Genomic DNA, 15,774 nt, shown 5'->3' with positions numbered 1-15,774 from the left:
TCTCATGGAATCCGTCTGTACCCCTCCCCACAATAGCACATGTGTCCTTCTCTAGTCTTGAACACAAAGAATCCAATTAGGCCTTTAATTAGACCTCTGTGTCTCCCAAGTACCCCCTGTGGTGTGGACCTGTGCCCCGGCTGTCCCCAAGTGACCAACACTATGGGCATTTGGGAACTAGAGAAGTGGCAGAATCCTACTGCCTTCCCCCCAGACAGCAGACTTTGTCAGGAGGGGTCTGTAGGTTTGAATGGCTCTGCTGACCTCCACTTACTTGACAGGAGTCAAGAGGTGTTTTTGTTTTAAATCTTAAGGCATTGGTTGACTTAGGGGCAATGAGCAGCTAATAACTGTCCCCGGGCGGCACCTGTGGCTCAGTCGGTAGGGCGCCGCCCCATATACCGAGGGTGGCGGGTTCAAACCTGGCCCCGGCCGAACTGCAACAAAAAAATAGCCGGGCGTTGTGGCGGGCGCCTGTAGTCCCAGATACTTGGGAGGCTGAGGCAAGAGAATTGCTTAAGCCCAGGAGTTGGAGGTTGCTGTGAGCTGTGTGATGCCACAGCACTCTACCCAGGGCCATAAAGTGAAACTCTGTCTCTACAAAAAAAAAAAAAACTGTCCCCAAGTGACCCCTTCCTCAGGTGAGACTGATGGGAGGATTTCCTGGTAGGGCCTTCAGTGAGGCCAGGGAGTCCCCAGGTAGAGAGGCCTTGGTGAGCAGCTAGAAGCACCTGGGCTTTGGCACTTGCTGGGTGAAACAGTAGTGTCCCTGATAAGTGCAGCTGTTTTTTTCCCCACCCATCCTCACCCAGCCCAGCCTGGGAATCCACCTCAGAAACTGGCCCAGCTGGTGCAGCCTCTAATGAGTGGTTGAGTGATGAGGAGGACTGGGGCTGGGAGGTGGGAGCCCCTGGGGTTAATTTGCCACATAGCTTTCGGCTGACTCAGGTCTCACCTGTCACGCTTCCCCTCCCTGCCTTGCAGTCCATCCTTGAGAACCCCAAGACTCAAGATTTGGCCCCCTCCTCTGGCCCTGTGTGAGGGCTATTCTGCTAGTCATGGCCATGGTCAACAAATGCTTGTCTCCTGAGAGGCCTCAGCTGTCCAGGAAGACCCTTTTCTGTTGATTCCCCCAGAAATCCTGGAATACAATATCTGAGACCAACTTCTCCCTCAGGGAAGGCCTGAGAGGCTGGTGGGTGGGAGGCAGGGAGGAAGTGGGTGCAGTGAGGGCTGAGATTGGTACCTGCACCCCGGCACCTGCACCGCCCTCTCTTGCTTATTCCTGAGGGCAAGAGGGAATCCAAGGTGGCAATTCTGGCCTGTGGGAGTCCTGCTGTTGGCCCTCTTCCAGCAGGACATCTACCAGTAAAGCTTCCTTGTACCTAGAGTGGCCACTGGCTTTTGGGAGGTCACACCTCAGGACCCATGGCCCATAGGAGGGCAGTGACCACCCATCTCGCAGCCTGCTCAGTTCCAGCCTAGGAGAAGGGAAAGCATCTGGGAGGACACAGGTGGGGGTGCATTCTTAGCTTTCCTTCCCTGGCATGCCCATGCCCCTGCCTTGATGGGGAGCTGGAGGTGGGGAGAAAGCCATGGTATTCCCTCTGCCGTGTCCTCCCCCCGCCTGCCTGCCAGCCTTTCAGAGCTTGGCTGGACAGGGCCTGCCGGGGCCCTCTGCTCTCTGCCCTCGGCCCTCTCCCAAGCCATGGCTAGCCCAGCCAAGCAGCGGGCAGCTTTCAGGCCGGGCGTGCCTTTCCAGGTGCCCTGCTCATGCCTGCTTCTTCACCAGCAGCACCCAGGGCAGGATAGCAGCTACCACAGCCACCACGGCAATGAGGGTGATAAGCAGGAGGGCCCGAGACCGGCAGCAGAATGAGCGGGTGGTGCTGGGTGCCGGGGATATCTCCGAGAGCTCCGCCAGGCTGCGCCGCGGCAGGACACTGTCCTGCTCCCCCAGGGGCATCCCGTGGCGACTGATGATGAAGATCTGTGACTCCCGGGGCAGGCTGGGCGGCAGGTCCAAGGGGAGCTGGGCACTCTGACCTGAGCTGGCCGGCAACCTGGCCTGGCCCGGGGCAGGCCTCCAGATAGGCTGGGACACGGCCAGGGGGTTTGTGTGGCCCAGACTGTCTGGCGGTGGCACAGAGGGAAGGCCCACTGGCACAGCCAGGGTTTGAGAGCTCTTGTCAAGCATGGAAGGCCAGCGGGAGCTCTTCTTGCTGAGGAAGGTGACATAGCGGCAGATGGGACAGATGATAGTCCTCTGGACCTGCCCGTCCAGGCGGGTGGAGAGCAGGTACTTGACCAGGCAGTCATGGCAGAACACGTGGCCGCAGCTCAGCGTCCGGCTGGCGCCCTCCAGGTCCCGGAACTTCTCGTAGCACACGGGGCACTCACTGCCCGAGCTGTCCTTGCTCTCTCCCTCCGACATGGCCACTCGGAAAAGGCAGGGCTCACCTGTGGGCGGGAGGGCAGTGAGCATGAGAGCCTGTTCAAGTTCCCGGCTCCCACTGCCCCCTCCTTCCCTCTTCCCTTTCCACCTACTCTTTCCTTTTCTGCTGCTCCTCTTGAGGGGCCCACCTGAATCAAACCAAGAGACTGAAGACCCAGAGCCTAAGACCCTAGTGGGAGATGAGCAGATGCTTCTGGAAGGGGGCATTGGGAGACAGACAGCAAAAGAGCCCAGTCACATTGGACCCTGGAAGGAGGTGTGTGATGAGTGCTTGACACCTCACCTCAACCATGACATGCACTCATGGTGAGGTCACCACCTTGCCTCTTCCTGGTTCAGTGCCGGAAGCAGAGACAGGAAGACCCGGTTCCTAGGGAAGCAGGTGGCTAAGATGACCATGCCCAGCCTTGGCCCAGTCTCTGATTGGGGCCTGCACCCAGAACGGCCATTTCCAGTAAAGCCTCTGCTACTCTTCAACCTCTAGTCCCAGGTGGGGTTGGTGGATCCATTGGGTTTCATCCAGCCATTGGGTGCCCTCCTCTGTGCTAAGTACAGCTATAAAACAATGACTCTTTCAAAAACACAGCTTGGGCTTACACATCCAAATGTCTGCTGGCCCTCCTCATCGTCATGTCAGGGAGCTGTGGGCTCACTCCTCCACTCTCAGCTCAGTCTGTCTTGGAATTCTTCTTATGGGGCTGCCCGAGGCAGTGAGGATACCTTCCGCTTAGCCTCTGTGAAGGCAGATCTTCATCTGTTGAGGATATATTTGTTCACTGGAAATGGCCGAAAGTCACTGGGGGCCAAGCCTGGTGAGAAAGTAAAGTAGCATGATATTGTTTGGAATCAAAGTCACTGTAAAGTAACAAGGTAGGTTTTAAGCAGTATCTGAGAGCAAAGGCCCCAAAGTTATTCTCAGCAGAATTGTTGGATTAAGTATGTGGCTTCCCAAGGCGGTGACATTGAAGGAAAATTCTCACTTGGGTGTGTGGTGAGGTCTGAGTACCTTCATTTAAGTCCTTACTATCATCACTGTATCCTAAAGTTACAAAACAGCCTCTGCAGAGGGAACTGTGATTCCTTGCTACTGATACTTTCTTCCACTCTCAACAGAGACAAAAGAGCCCTGGACACACTGACAAAGCAGAGCTGTGCGGCAGCCCCCAGACCTGAGAAATGACACAACAGGAGTAAGATTAGTTAATAGAAAGGACAAAGTATTACAATCACACATCTTTCGGGATCCCTCCCCTCTTTTGGCTTAGTTTAAATCCATTTGCCAGGGCGGCACCTGTGGCTCAAAGGAGTAGGGCACCGGCCCCATATACCAGAGGTGGTGGGTTTAAACCTGTCCCTGGACAAAAACTGCAAAAAAATAAAAAATAAATCCATTTTCCAAGTTGAGAATATCCCATAACTAAGAAAGAGCAAAAATATTTGGTGGTGGGATAGGAAACCCAAGACCCTAGAGGCAGCCCTTTGAAAACCTTTGCAGAGATTTCCAGCTTTTTGTCTCCAAGATGGTCATTGTGGTCCCCAGGGCGGAAGGAAGAGAGGGTCAAGTGCTCAGACTCTGGAATAGGGTTTACATCTTTAATATACCATTATTGGTTGTATCAACTTAGCCAAGTTGTTCAACCTCTCCGAGCCTCAGCTTCCCAGCTGTAAGATGAGGTTGGTAAGAGTGGTTCTATTCCTTCCAGAGATGCTGGGAGGTATTAAGTGAGCTAATATGAGTGAAAAACCTGGCACACAGGAAATGCTCAATAAATGGTAGGTGTCATTGTTCAGACAGGCCATGTCCTCTCCCCTCTTCTCCCAAAGAGGACTTGGAGACCCCGGTCGTGGCTCTTGAGCCAGCCATAGCATTTGCCTTCTCTTTGTTCTCTCTTGTTCCCAAATGTTCCTTATTAAGAGAATGACTGAAAACTCACACCCCATTGACTGAAGGCAGCTTACCTCAAATTGAAATAATTAAACAAGAAGACAGTAGGTTAAGGTAAGTGATGGGCAGTGGATAAAAATTAAGGTGGGGATTCCAGTGTCTCTCAGTAGTTTTCATTGTATAACACATTTGCAAATGTCTAAACTAAACAGGGGTTATCGGGATAACCATGATTTTCTTTTTTTTGAGACAGAGTCTCACTATGTCGCCCTTGGTAGAATGCCCTGGTGTCACAGCTCACAGCAACCTCAAACTCTTAGGGCTTAAGCAATTCTCTTGCCAAGTAGCTGGGACTACAGGTGCCCGCCACACCGCCGCACTATTTTTTTGTTGTAGTTATCATTGTTGTTTGGCAGACCCAGGACAGGTTTGAACCCACCAGCCCCAGTGTATGTGGCTGGCGTACTAGCTGCTGAGCTACAGTCACGGAGCCTTTTTTTTTTTTTTTTTTGAGACAGAGTCTCACTCTGTTGCTCTTAGTAGAGTGCTGGGGCATCATAGCTCACAGCAACCTCAAACTCTCAGGTCCAAGTGATTCTCTTGCCTCAGCCTCCCAAGTAGCTGGGACTATAGGTGCCTGCCACAACACCCAGCTATTTTTAGAGATGGGGTCTTGCTCTTGCTCAGATTGGTCTTGAACTCCTCAGCTCAAGCGATCCACCTGCCTCGGCCTCCTACCATGATTTTCTTAAGTCACCCAACAACTAGTTGGTTCCCTGTATTTGTACAGGTGTATGATGGCAATTTCATCCATCCATCCATTCATCTACCCATCCATCCATGAATCCAATTATTCAACAATTATTCTCTGGGCATTTCCTCAGTCAGGTACTGAGCTTATGCAATGGGGATATGCAGTGATCAAGGAAGTCCTTCATGAAACTCTAGAGTGGTTCTCAACCTTGCTAATGCCGCAACCCTTTAATACTGTCCAAAGGGATCATGACCCACAGGTTGAGAACCACTGCTCTAGAGCCTAGTGGACATTTGTAAGATTTCTTTAAAAAGAGATTTATAAAAAGGAGAATTGACTGGTGGCGCCTGTGGCTCAAAGGAGTAGGGCACCAGCCCCATATACCGGAGGTGGTGGGTTCAAACGCAGCCCTGGCCAAAAACTGCAACAACAAAAAAAGGAGGATTGATGATCAATAGCTTAAGTTATGCCTGGGTGTGGTGGCTCATGCCTGTAATCCTAGCACTTCTGGGAGGTGGAGGCAGGAGGATCCCTTGCACTCAGGAGTTTGAGACCAGTCTGAACAAGAACAAAACCCTGTCTCTACTAAAAATAGAAAAAGCTGGCCCAATGTTGTGATGCATGCCTGTAGTCCCAGCTATGTGGGAGACTGAGGGAAGAGGATTGCTTGAGCCTAAGGGTTTGAGGTTGCTGTGAACTATGACAATGCCAGGGCGCTAGAGTGAGAATCTGTTTCAAAAATAAATAAATAGCTTAAGTTATTTGTAGAATTGAGAAGTAAGGATCAAGGTAGACAAGAGGAAAGCAAGTAAGAGAATACTAGGGGGAAGAAAGAACTTCAGAGCTCATTTAATTGAACCTCCTAGTTTTTTTTCCTTAGAGACAGTCTCACTCTGTTATCCTTGGTAGAGTGCTATGGCGTCACAGCTCACAGCAACCTCCAGCTCTTGGCTTAGGTGATTCTTTTACCTCAGCCTGCTGAGTAGCTGGGACTACGAGCGCCCACCACAACATTTGGCTATTTTTTTGTTGCAGTTTGGCCGGGGCCAGGTTCAAACCCACCACCCTCAGTATATGGGGCTGGTGCTCTACTCACTGAGCCACAGGCGCCGCCAGAACTTTCTAGTTTTATGAACACGCAGATCCGTGTCTAGGGAGAGGGGAGTGACTCTCCTGAGGTGAAGGTGATGGAGAGGCAGATAGAACAAGAAGATTGCTAGAATGAGTTGATAGATTGGGTGTGTAGATATTAGCCAAACCAACAAGATCCTGTTCTCCTTGGGATGAGCAGGGGAGGAGGAGACCCTCTACTTCTCATTTGATTTTGAGGAAAATTAAAAAGGATGCAGGACATGCAAAAGACATCACAGGCCCCACTCGTGTCCTCTCTGGGCAATCCTTTTTTTTTTTTTTTTTTTGTAAAGACAGAGTTTCACTTTATGGCCCTTGGTAGAGTGCCATGGCATCACACGGCTCACAGCAACCTCCAACTCCTGGGCTTATGTGATTCTCTTGCCTCAGCCTCCCAAGTAACTGGGACTACAGGCACCCGCCACAACACCTGGCTGGTTTTTGGTTGTAGTTGTCATTGTTGTTTTAGCAGGCACGGGCTGGATTTGAACCCGCCAGCTCTAGTGTATGTGGCTGGCACCTTAGCCACTTGAGCTACAGGCACCCAGCCCACTCTTCATCCTTGAGTTCTCTTATGGCCTGATTTTGTCTTGGGTGCTGGGGCAAAGAAGAGGGCAGCAGAAGAAATGCAAGGAATGTGCTCTGGTTTGGGCACACATGGGTTAAATAACAATGCAATAAATCTGCCAAAAGTATCCCCATTGACGCCTGGGGAAATCAGGGAGAGAGGAAGACTGCAAAGTTTTCCTCCGTGAGGTGGGAACAGTGTTGAGGTAATGATAAATAATTACAACAGCGACCATTTATTGAATACTAATTACGTGCTTGGCATTTTGCATCCCTTCCTCGTTTAATTCTGACAACAACTCTGGGAGGTAGGTATTATCTCCAGTTCACAGATAAGGAGGCCTAGGACTTAAGTAACTTATTCAGAGTCTCTCTGCTAGCTTAGCAGTACCTCCGTGGAGGGCATTCAGACTTTGGTCAAAGGAACAGATGGAGAAGCACCAATGGAAAAGCGACCAACCAAATTTCCCTCCTCAGAGTGACTCTTAACAGGGCTGCCCCTCTGGTCACTGGCGAGGCAGGGAAAGGATAGTAGCTGGCCCAAAGGGAGCTGACCTCCTGAACCCCAGTGCCCAGCCACCCCCACAGCAGCAGCCCATTCTGAGGATTAAGTGAGGGGGGCAGGTGTTACCAGTCCTGGGAAACCACCCCTCAGGACAGTGAGGCAGTGAGACACCATACCTCTAGGCACCCGGTATTCCCTCCCAGAGCCCCAGTGCAAAGCCCTATAGTCTCACCCATGGGTGTCTCTCATTCTCTCTCTCTCTCAATCTCTCTATCTCCTCCCGCTCCACACCTCTGCATCATCCCAGCTTCCACCAGGACCATCGCCAAGCTCCTTCACCCTCAGCCGGGGCCCCAGACTCACTTTGGCTTGGACCAGAGCGCAGCATCCACCTCTCCACCTGGGGCCTCCTCAGAGCAGATCTGAGCCACCCAGAGGTGCTGAGAGCAGCAGCTCGATCTCCTCCCTCCGCGGCTGTTATTGTGTGGCTGCCACCACCGAGGCATTTACTAGTGACTGAGCAGGTCCGGAGGACAGCGCAGGGAAGTGAATGTCGCCCAACCCGTTTGAAGCCAGGAGGCTCTTGGCGTTGCCCAGGGGTTTGGCAGCTGCTGGAGTCAGGTGATCTTGATGAGGATGCTGGGAGAGGAGCCCCCAGCCTGAGGAGGAGCCCAGGGCTGCTCAGGAGAGTCAGAGGGTCTCAAAATGGAGGCAGTGACTCAAGACCCCGGTGACTGAAGCTCCTTGGTTATGGTCTCCCCATCCCAACAATAGGAAAGTTATGCACACAGCCCTGCCCTCTCTCCTGGACCCATTTCAATGATCACCACCTCCCCTCCCCATGCACAGGGTGAAGGAGTCAGTAGATCAGCCTTGAAAGGCAATGCCGCCCCAGGTCATACACTGTGTTTGTGTTTGTGTGATATCCACCACCATTGGTATAAAGAATGACACAGTAAAACCAATGATGTAGGAACACACACAGGCCCAGAAAGAAGTCCCTGACGCCATGACAGCTAGAAGCAAGTTTCAGCATTGGCCAGATGACATGATTCTATTTATGGAAATGATAATTACACATGATCATAGAGAAAAATCTGGAAGAAGACACATAGATGATTAATAGTGTTGTCTCTGGAGAAACCTTTCAAGTTTTATATTTCTGTGATATTTGCATTTTCACCCGAATGTATGTTTCTTTTGTGATCAGAAAAAAATAATGAAGGATAAGGAAGAAATGAAGTTGGGAGAACTGGAAACTATCTGGGGGAGGGAGGGGTTCCTTCTCATTCCTCTCGGGAAGTTCCCAAGAAACCAGTATTTTCCTGAAAAAAGTAGGTTGCTAAATTCAAGGCACAGCCAAGCCTATAACCCCGTAGGATGACCCCATGAGGCAAGGAAGGATGACCCCTCTTTTGCCCGATCATCCATAGCCCTGGCTCGATGGACACTTTGAAGCTGGTGGGGAGGACACTAAGGGAAGTACACCCACCGCCACCTCAGGTAGGTGTGAGTGGTTAAGTCAGTCTTTCCTGTTCTTCCCCTAGGAGTCCCAGCTGGTCTCAGATTTAGCACATAAAAGTGCAGTCTGACAGGCAAATTTGAATTTCAGATAATTAACAAGTATTTATTTAGTGTAAGTATGCCCAGCATAATAGTTGGGATTACTTATGCTAAAAAATGAATCATTTTCTATCTGAAATTCATCCTATATTCCCTTCCTTCCTCCCTTTCTTCCTTCCTTCCTTTTTTCTGAGACAGAGTCTCACTCTGTCACCCTGGGGTTGCGTACTGTGGTATCATCATAGCTCACAGCAACCTCAAATTCTTGGGCTCATGAGATCCTCATGCCTCAGCTTTCCTATATCTGGGACTACAGGTGACCACCACGATGTATGGCTAATTTTCCTACTTTTTAGTAGAGAGGGGGTCTTGCTCTTGTTCAGGCCGATCTTGAACTCCTGAGCTCAAGCAATCTGCCTGTCTCTTCCTCCCAGAGTGCTAGGATTATAGGCATGAGCCGCTGGACATGGCCTCATCCTATATTTCATCTGACAGCTCTAGCCCCAAAGGACTCCCAAATTTCTCTCCTTCTATTGGCACCTCCAGGGGCTTGTTGCAAAGTTCTCAGCCCTTTCAACAGTGGGCTTGTAACTCTCTTCTTACAGCTGTCCTTTTCTCCTGATAAGGAGCTCCAAATACCTTAGTATCAACCCCCTGTAATGTAAATGTAAACTAGGTAGAAGACTGAGCCAGGCCAGGCCATCCTTAGACTCAGACTTTTATGATGTGAGGAACATTCCTAAGGCTCCAGTGTCTTTTCCACTGACATGAAGCTTTACTATAAAGATTACATTTCCATATAGTCTGTCATGGTTTTGTGTTCTAAAATAGGAATTCCACTTAAACAACTGCATATAAACATATATGTGTACACACACACAGGCACACACACTAGTAAATGCATGAGCCAGGGACAGCTTAGTTTGAAAAAAAAAATTTTTTTTTGAGACAGAGTCTCACTATGCTGCCCTCGGTAGAGTGACATGGTGTCACAACTCACAGTAACCTCAAACTGGATTCTACAATTCCTCTACTAGGTCTATATCCAGAAGACCAAAAATCACACTTTAACACACTTTAACAAAGATATTTGTGCCAAAATGTTTATTGCAGCCCAATTCATAATTGCTAAGTCATGGAAGAAGCCCAAGTGCCCATCAACTCACAAATGGATCAATAAATTGTGGTATATGTACACCATGGAATATTATGCAGCCTTAAAGAAAGATGGAGACTTTACCTCTTTCATGTTTACATGGATGGAGCTGGAACATATTCTTCTTAGCAAAGTATCTCAGGAATGGAAGAAAAAGTATACAATGTACTCAGCCCTACTATGAAACTAATTTCATATGAAAGCTATAACCCAACTATAGCCCAAGAAGAAGGGGAAAGAAGAGAGGGAGGGGAGGGGAGGGGGGAGGATGGGTGGAGGAGGGTTAATTGGGGGGGATGGGTGGAGGGGAGGTAATTGGAGGGACCACACCTACAGTGCATCTTATAAGGGTACATGTGAAACTTACTAAATGTAGAATATAAATGTCTTAACACAGTAACTAAGAAAATACCATGAAGGCTATGTTAACCAGTTTGATGAAAATCTTTCAAATTATATATAAAACCAGTACATTGTACCCCATGACTGCATCAATGTACACAGCTATGATTTAATAAAATTTTTTTTAAAAAATAGGAATTCCACTTAAATAATTGCATGTAAATATATATGTGTGCACGCACACGAGCAAATGCTTCAGCCAGGGACAGCTTAGCTTGATTTTTTTTTTTTTTTTTTGAGACAGAGTCTCCCTATGCTGCCCTTGGTAGAGTGACGTGGTGTCACAGCTCACAGAAACCTCAAACTCTTGGGCTTAAGCAATTTTCTTGCCTCAGCCTCCCAAGTAAGTGGGTCTACAGGCGCCTGCCACAATGCCTGGCTATTTTTTGGTTGCAGTTGTCATTGTTGTTTAGTAGGCCCAGGCTAGGCTTGAACCCACCAGCCTTGGTGTATGTGGCCAGTGCCCTACTCACTGAGCTATGAGTGCTATGATTGTGGGGAGGGGGTAGGTGTCTCTTCTCTGGGCAGGCCACACTGGGGAATTGTGTCTAGTTCTGGGGGGTTCAGGCCACACTGGGGAATTGTGTCTAGTTCATTGGGGGTTGTAATGCTGAGGCACTGAAGTGTGACCTGGGAAAGACTACGGCCAGGATGGGGATGGATCTGGAGACCATTTTGACCCCCATGAGACAAGATTTTCTTTGGAGAGACAGTTTTGTGAAGCTAAGGGGCTTCCAGACACAGAAGAATCCCGGTCAGGGGCAGCTGACTGCTAACTGCAGGTATTATTTCTGCAGGGGAGGAGTAACTGGACCAGGACAGAATCCCCAAATGCCAGAATCAGAGCTGATTAAAAAGATGGGTGTGCAGGTGCTGCCCAGGACTTAGTAAGTCTTGGGAGGGGGCTAGGAAACTACATTCTATATTTAGAATGTCTTTGTTTTATATATATGTATGTGTCATATATATATATATACCCAGAGAGTGAGCAAGCAGGTATTTGTTATTTTAAAGGGGCTAGATGAGTGGATAGATGTATGATAAGGCGAGAACAGCCATGCTAATGGTGGAATCCAGGTGGAAGAGATAAGAATTCTCACAAAATTCTTTCAACTTTGCTTTATGTTTAATTTTTTATTAAAAATTTGGAAAAAACATTTTAAATTCCCTCTCCTTTCTTCTCTTGTCTTCTCTTCTCTTTCAAAAGAGTCTCACTCTATCACCTGGGTAGAATGCCATGGTATCATCATAGCTCACAGCAATCAAACTCTTGGGCTCAAGCAATCTTCTTGCCTCAGCCTCCCAGGTAGTTGGGACTTCAGGTGCCTGCCGTGATGCCCAGCTGGGTTTTCTATTTTTCATAGAGATGGAGTCTCATTCTTGCTCAGGATGATCTCGAACTCCTGAGCTCAAGCAACTCACCTGCCTTGGCCTCCCAGAGTGCTCACCAGGCAGGTATCAGCCACCAAGCCTGGCCCATTTTCATTTATTTTTTTTCTTTTTTGAGACAGAGTCTCAAGCTGGTGCCCTGGATAGAGTGCTGTGCCATCACAGCTCACAGCAACCTCAAATTCTTGGGCTCAAGCAATCTTCTTGCCTCAGCCTCCCAAGTAGCTGGGACTTCAGGTACCTGCCGTGATGCCCAGCTGGGTTTTCTATCTTTCATAGAGATGGGGTCTCTTTTTTTTTTTTTTTGTAGAGATAGAGTCTCACTTTATGGCCCTCGGTAGAGTGCCGTGGCCTCACACAGCTCACAGCAACCTCCAACTCCTGGGCTTCAGCGATTCTCTTGCCTCAGCCTCCCGAGTAGCTGGGACCACAGGCGCCTGCCACAACGCCCAGCTATTTTTTGGTTGCTGTTTGGCCGGGGCCGGGTTTGAACCCGCCACCCTCGGTATATGGGGCCGGCGCCCTACCGACTGAGCCACAGGCGCCGCCCAGGGTCTCATTCTTGCTCAGGATGATCTCGAACTCCTGAGCTCAAGCAACTCACCTGCCTTGGCCTCCCAGAGTGCTAAGATTGCAGGTGTGAACCACCATGCCTGGCCCATTTTAACTTCTTTTCTTTTTTTTTTTTAAGATAGAGTCTCAAGCTGTCACCCTGGGTAGAATGCCATGGTGTCACAGCTCACGGCAACCTCAAACTCTTGGGCTTAAGCGATTCTCTTGCCTCAGCCTCCCAAGTAGCTGGGACTACAGGCGCCTGCCACAACACATGGCTATTGTGTTTTTGTTGTTGCAATTGACATGTTTTAGCTGACCCAGGCTGGGTTCGAACCCGCCAGCTTTGGTGTATGTGGCTGGCATCCTATCCACCCAGCTACGGACACCGCCCCATTTTAATTTCTTGAATAAGTAATACATCCAGATGATTGCAACATAAGAAAATATTAAAAGACCTACAGTAAAGATTATCTCCCTTTTCTGCCCCTATCTGCCCATTTCCTGTGCATTTCTTCATAATATAACCATTCCTCAAAAGTGTTGTTGTTGTGTTTTAAAGCATTGGTAAAGATTTGAAGAAACTGGAAACCTTGTGCCCTGCAGGTGGGATTGTAAAATGGTGCACCTTCTGTGGCAAATTAAACATGGAATTACCATATGATCCAGCAATTTCCACTTCTGGCTATATTCACCCACACAGCTGAAAGCAAGGACTCGGGTGGTCCCTGTGACTCAAGGAGTAGGGCGCAAGCCCCATATGCCGGAGCGGGTTCAAACCCAGCCCTGGCCAAAACGGCAACAACAACAACAACAAAATGAAAGCAAGGACTCAAGCAGGTGTTTGTACACCCATGTTCATAGCCCCACTATTCACAGTAGCAACTCAAGCGTCCATCAACAGATGGATGGGTGAACAGAATGGAGCATATACACAAAATAGAATATCATTCAGCCTTAAAAAGGAAGGAAATTTTACCACATGCTGCAATATTGATGAAGCTCTGGCACATTGCATTAAGTGAAATCAGCCAGACACAAAAGGACAAATACTGTATGATTCCACTTAATATTAGGCACCTAGAAAAGTCAAAACCCTGGACAGACAGTAGAATGGTGGCTGACAGGGCCAGGGTGGGGGGCGAGTGGCACAGAGTGTCAATTTGGGAAGATGAGCAGAGTTCTGGAGATGGATGGTGGTGGTGGTTTCGTAACAACGTGAATGTGCTCAACACTGCCAAACTGCACGCTTAAAATGGTTAAGGCGGTAAGTCTGATGTTCGATGTATTTTACTACACTAAAAGGGTAACCGCTCATTAGTTTTGTGCATATTGTTTATATTTGTGTCTACATGAACAAATACAAATGTGGGTTTGCACCCCACTTTATACCTAAAGGCGGCTCACTGCAAGCTCGCTTCTGCATCTGCATCCTGCTTGTTTCGCTTGACAATACATCTTGGAGCTTCCTCCATTATCAGCACACACAGAGTTGGAGGTTTTTGGCATCTCAGTTTTTAGCAGCCTTCCCAGCTAACGTTAAGGGACAGCCTGTGTGGGAGCCTCTGGCCTCAGAGATTGCTGGGTCCTGGGAGCTTGGCAATGTGCTCCTCCTCCAGGCTGGGTGGAGGACTCCAGGCTGAGGGGGCTCTTTCAGATAGAGGCCCCAAGGACCCCAGGAACCTCCAGAGTGACCTGCTCTTTTGCCCCCACTATCTTCACTGTCACCAGCATTCTCTGCGGCAGCATCTCCAGGGAAGGGGGATCCCTGTAGTTCTTGATTGTCCTGCTCCCCTGGGAGGACTCTGGGTGTCCAGGGCAGGGGCATGCCACAATTCTGAGTTTACAGCAGGGCAGAGCCTCTCCGTCTTTTTATATGGCTGCTGTTCAAGAGCAGACAGCTGACCATGATCTCCACCAGCTAAAAAAGCTCTTGTGGGCAAACTTAGATTATCTGTTAGGGCCTGGAAAAGGGACACTGAGGGCTGTAAGCTGTTTGCTTACAGGACGCCATTACCCTGTATGCCCAGAGCTGGCCAGTGAAGGCTGGTTGAATCCTGGCTCTAGAAGAGGGCAGAGCCATACCAAGGAGGCAGGGCCAGGGTGTTGGGGCAAGCTGGTTGTCCCTGGGTATGCAGTGATTGCAGTGAAGCGATGCCCAAGGAGCAGGAGGTGGGGCACCTGCCAGCCATGAGTGTGTGTGCACATGACCCTCCTGCCCCACTTCTACTCCTCAGCATCTGGCCTGGCCTGGTAAATGTGGGCAGACAGAAAGATCTCATGGGCTAGGGTGGAAGGACGCCAAAATGTGAAGTGGTCCCCAGGGAGCCTATGCAGAGGCCAAGAGGGAAGATTAGCTGGTTCAGTGACCCCTCATAAGATGCCCTATTTACCTCCCCGTTGCCAGCCAGCCCTGTCCAGCCAGCCCCATCTACACCTCTTGGGTGAGGCCACAGTCCCCACTGGGAGACCAAGGCAGGACACTGAGCTGGAGCAGCCCTCACTGTCTTCTCACCCATGTGAAGTTCCAGCCAGCTCAAGTGTTTGCTTTATCCCAAGGCCATGTCCACCACTTCTGAAATCCCTCTCTAACCTGTTCCCTTTGTTCTACCCTCATGGGATCTCTCCCATTATTACATAGCCCAGGGCTGCTGGTAACACAGGGTACACCTTAGGCCTCTGAACAGAAAACAAAAGGCCCCTCCCTCTAGGAGGTAAATTGGATAAGGGCACTGCTCCTTCCCAGGCCCCCTCAGGGCCATGGCTTGGTAGGTGGAATAAGGGCTGGTTTTTATTCCCAACTCACCTCCTCTAGGTCCTAAGCCCCCAGGCCGCTTTAGCTTAATACTGTGAAGTGGTCATTTGTCTCACTCTTCCACCTTCCCTCACTCTGAAGACTTTCAGGGCTCCCCACTGCCCTCAGGACAAAGCCCACACCAGGGGGCACTCATTAGCTCCCTCCCCAACTTCCTCCTGCCCCCACCTCCAATGTCCCCATCTCGGGCCACACCCCATGGGCACAGCATTGACTTTCAGCTCAGGACCCTTGAAGGCCTCAAGCTTGTGGGGTTCTCTGATTGTTTTTTGTTTTTTAATTCCTTTTTTATTATTTCCTGACAAGAATGCCTTTCTGCTGCATCACCTCCTCCAAGAATCTCCTTTTCATCTTTTAAGACTTTGAGGGAAGGGATCCTATTTAACTCCTCTCTGTAGACCCCAGCACAGGCCTGGGATTATTAGAGGCCAATAATTCGTGTTTGTTAAGTGAAAAAACTCTGCCTTCTCAAGCCTAGTTCATGTGTTTTGGGTCAGAAGACGGGTGCAGGGGCCGTCTGGGCAACATAGTCACTCTGCTTTCTATTCTAAACTCCTTTGGAACCCACACCCAAATTCCTTCCTCAAAGTCATAATGGAG

The 15,774-nt window shown here is 49.5% G+C and overlaps 1 protein-coding gene across 2 annotated transcripts in view; it reads right to left on the bottom strand.

Moving 5' to 3' along the window:
- Positions 1 to 7,791, bottom strand: part of RNF222 (ring finger protein 222) — a 41,174-nt gene extending 33,383 nt beyond the window's left edge. Inside the window, exons 1-3 of one of the 2 annotated variants that reach the window (XR_008375426.1) lie at positions 7,661 to 7,791; positions 3,053 to 3,264; positions 602 to 2,460 (exon numbers count right to left, since the gene is read on the bottom strand). Coding sequence is in view for 1 of the 2 variants with exons in the window: in XM_053567727.1 (XP_053423702.1) it covers positions 1,772 to 2,460; positions 3,053 to 3,056 (693 nt within the window). In the remaining variant the exon portion in view is untranslated. Of the gene's footprint in view, positions 1 to 520; positions 2,461 to 3,052; positions 3,265 to 7,660 lie in introns of those variants that run through there. The other variant, XM_053567727.1, reaches the window with a different exon arrangement.
- Positions 7,792 to 15,774: the final 7,983 nt, after the last annotated feature.

The sequence above is a fragment of the Nycticebus coucang genome, chromosome 18 (genome assembly GCF_027406575.1).
Source record: "Nycticebus coucang isolate mNycCou1 chromosome 18, mNycCou1.pri, whole genome shotgun sequence".
NCBI classification, from domain to species: domain Eukaryota; kingdom Metazoa; phylum Chordata; class Mammalia; order Primates; family Lorisidae; genus Nycticebus; species Nycticebus coucang.
The sequence above is the reverse complement of the archived record's forward strand: the minus strand, read 5'-3'. Positions and strand labels throughout refer to the sequence as shown.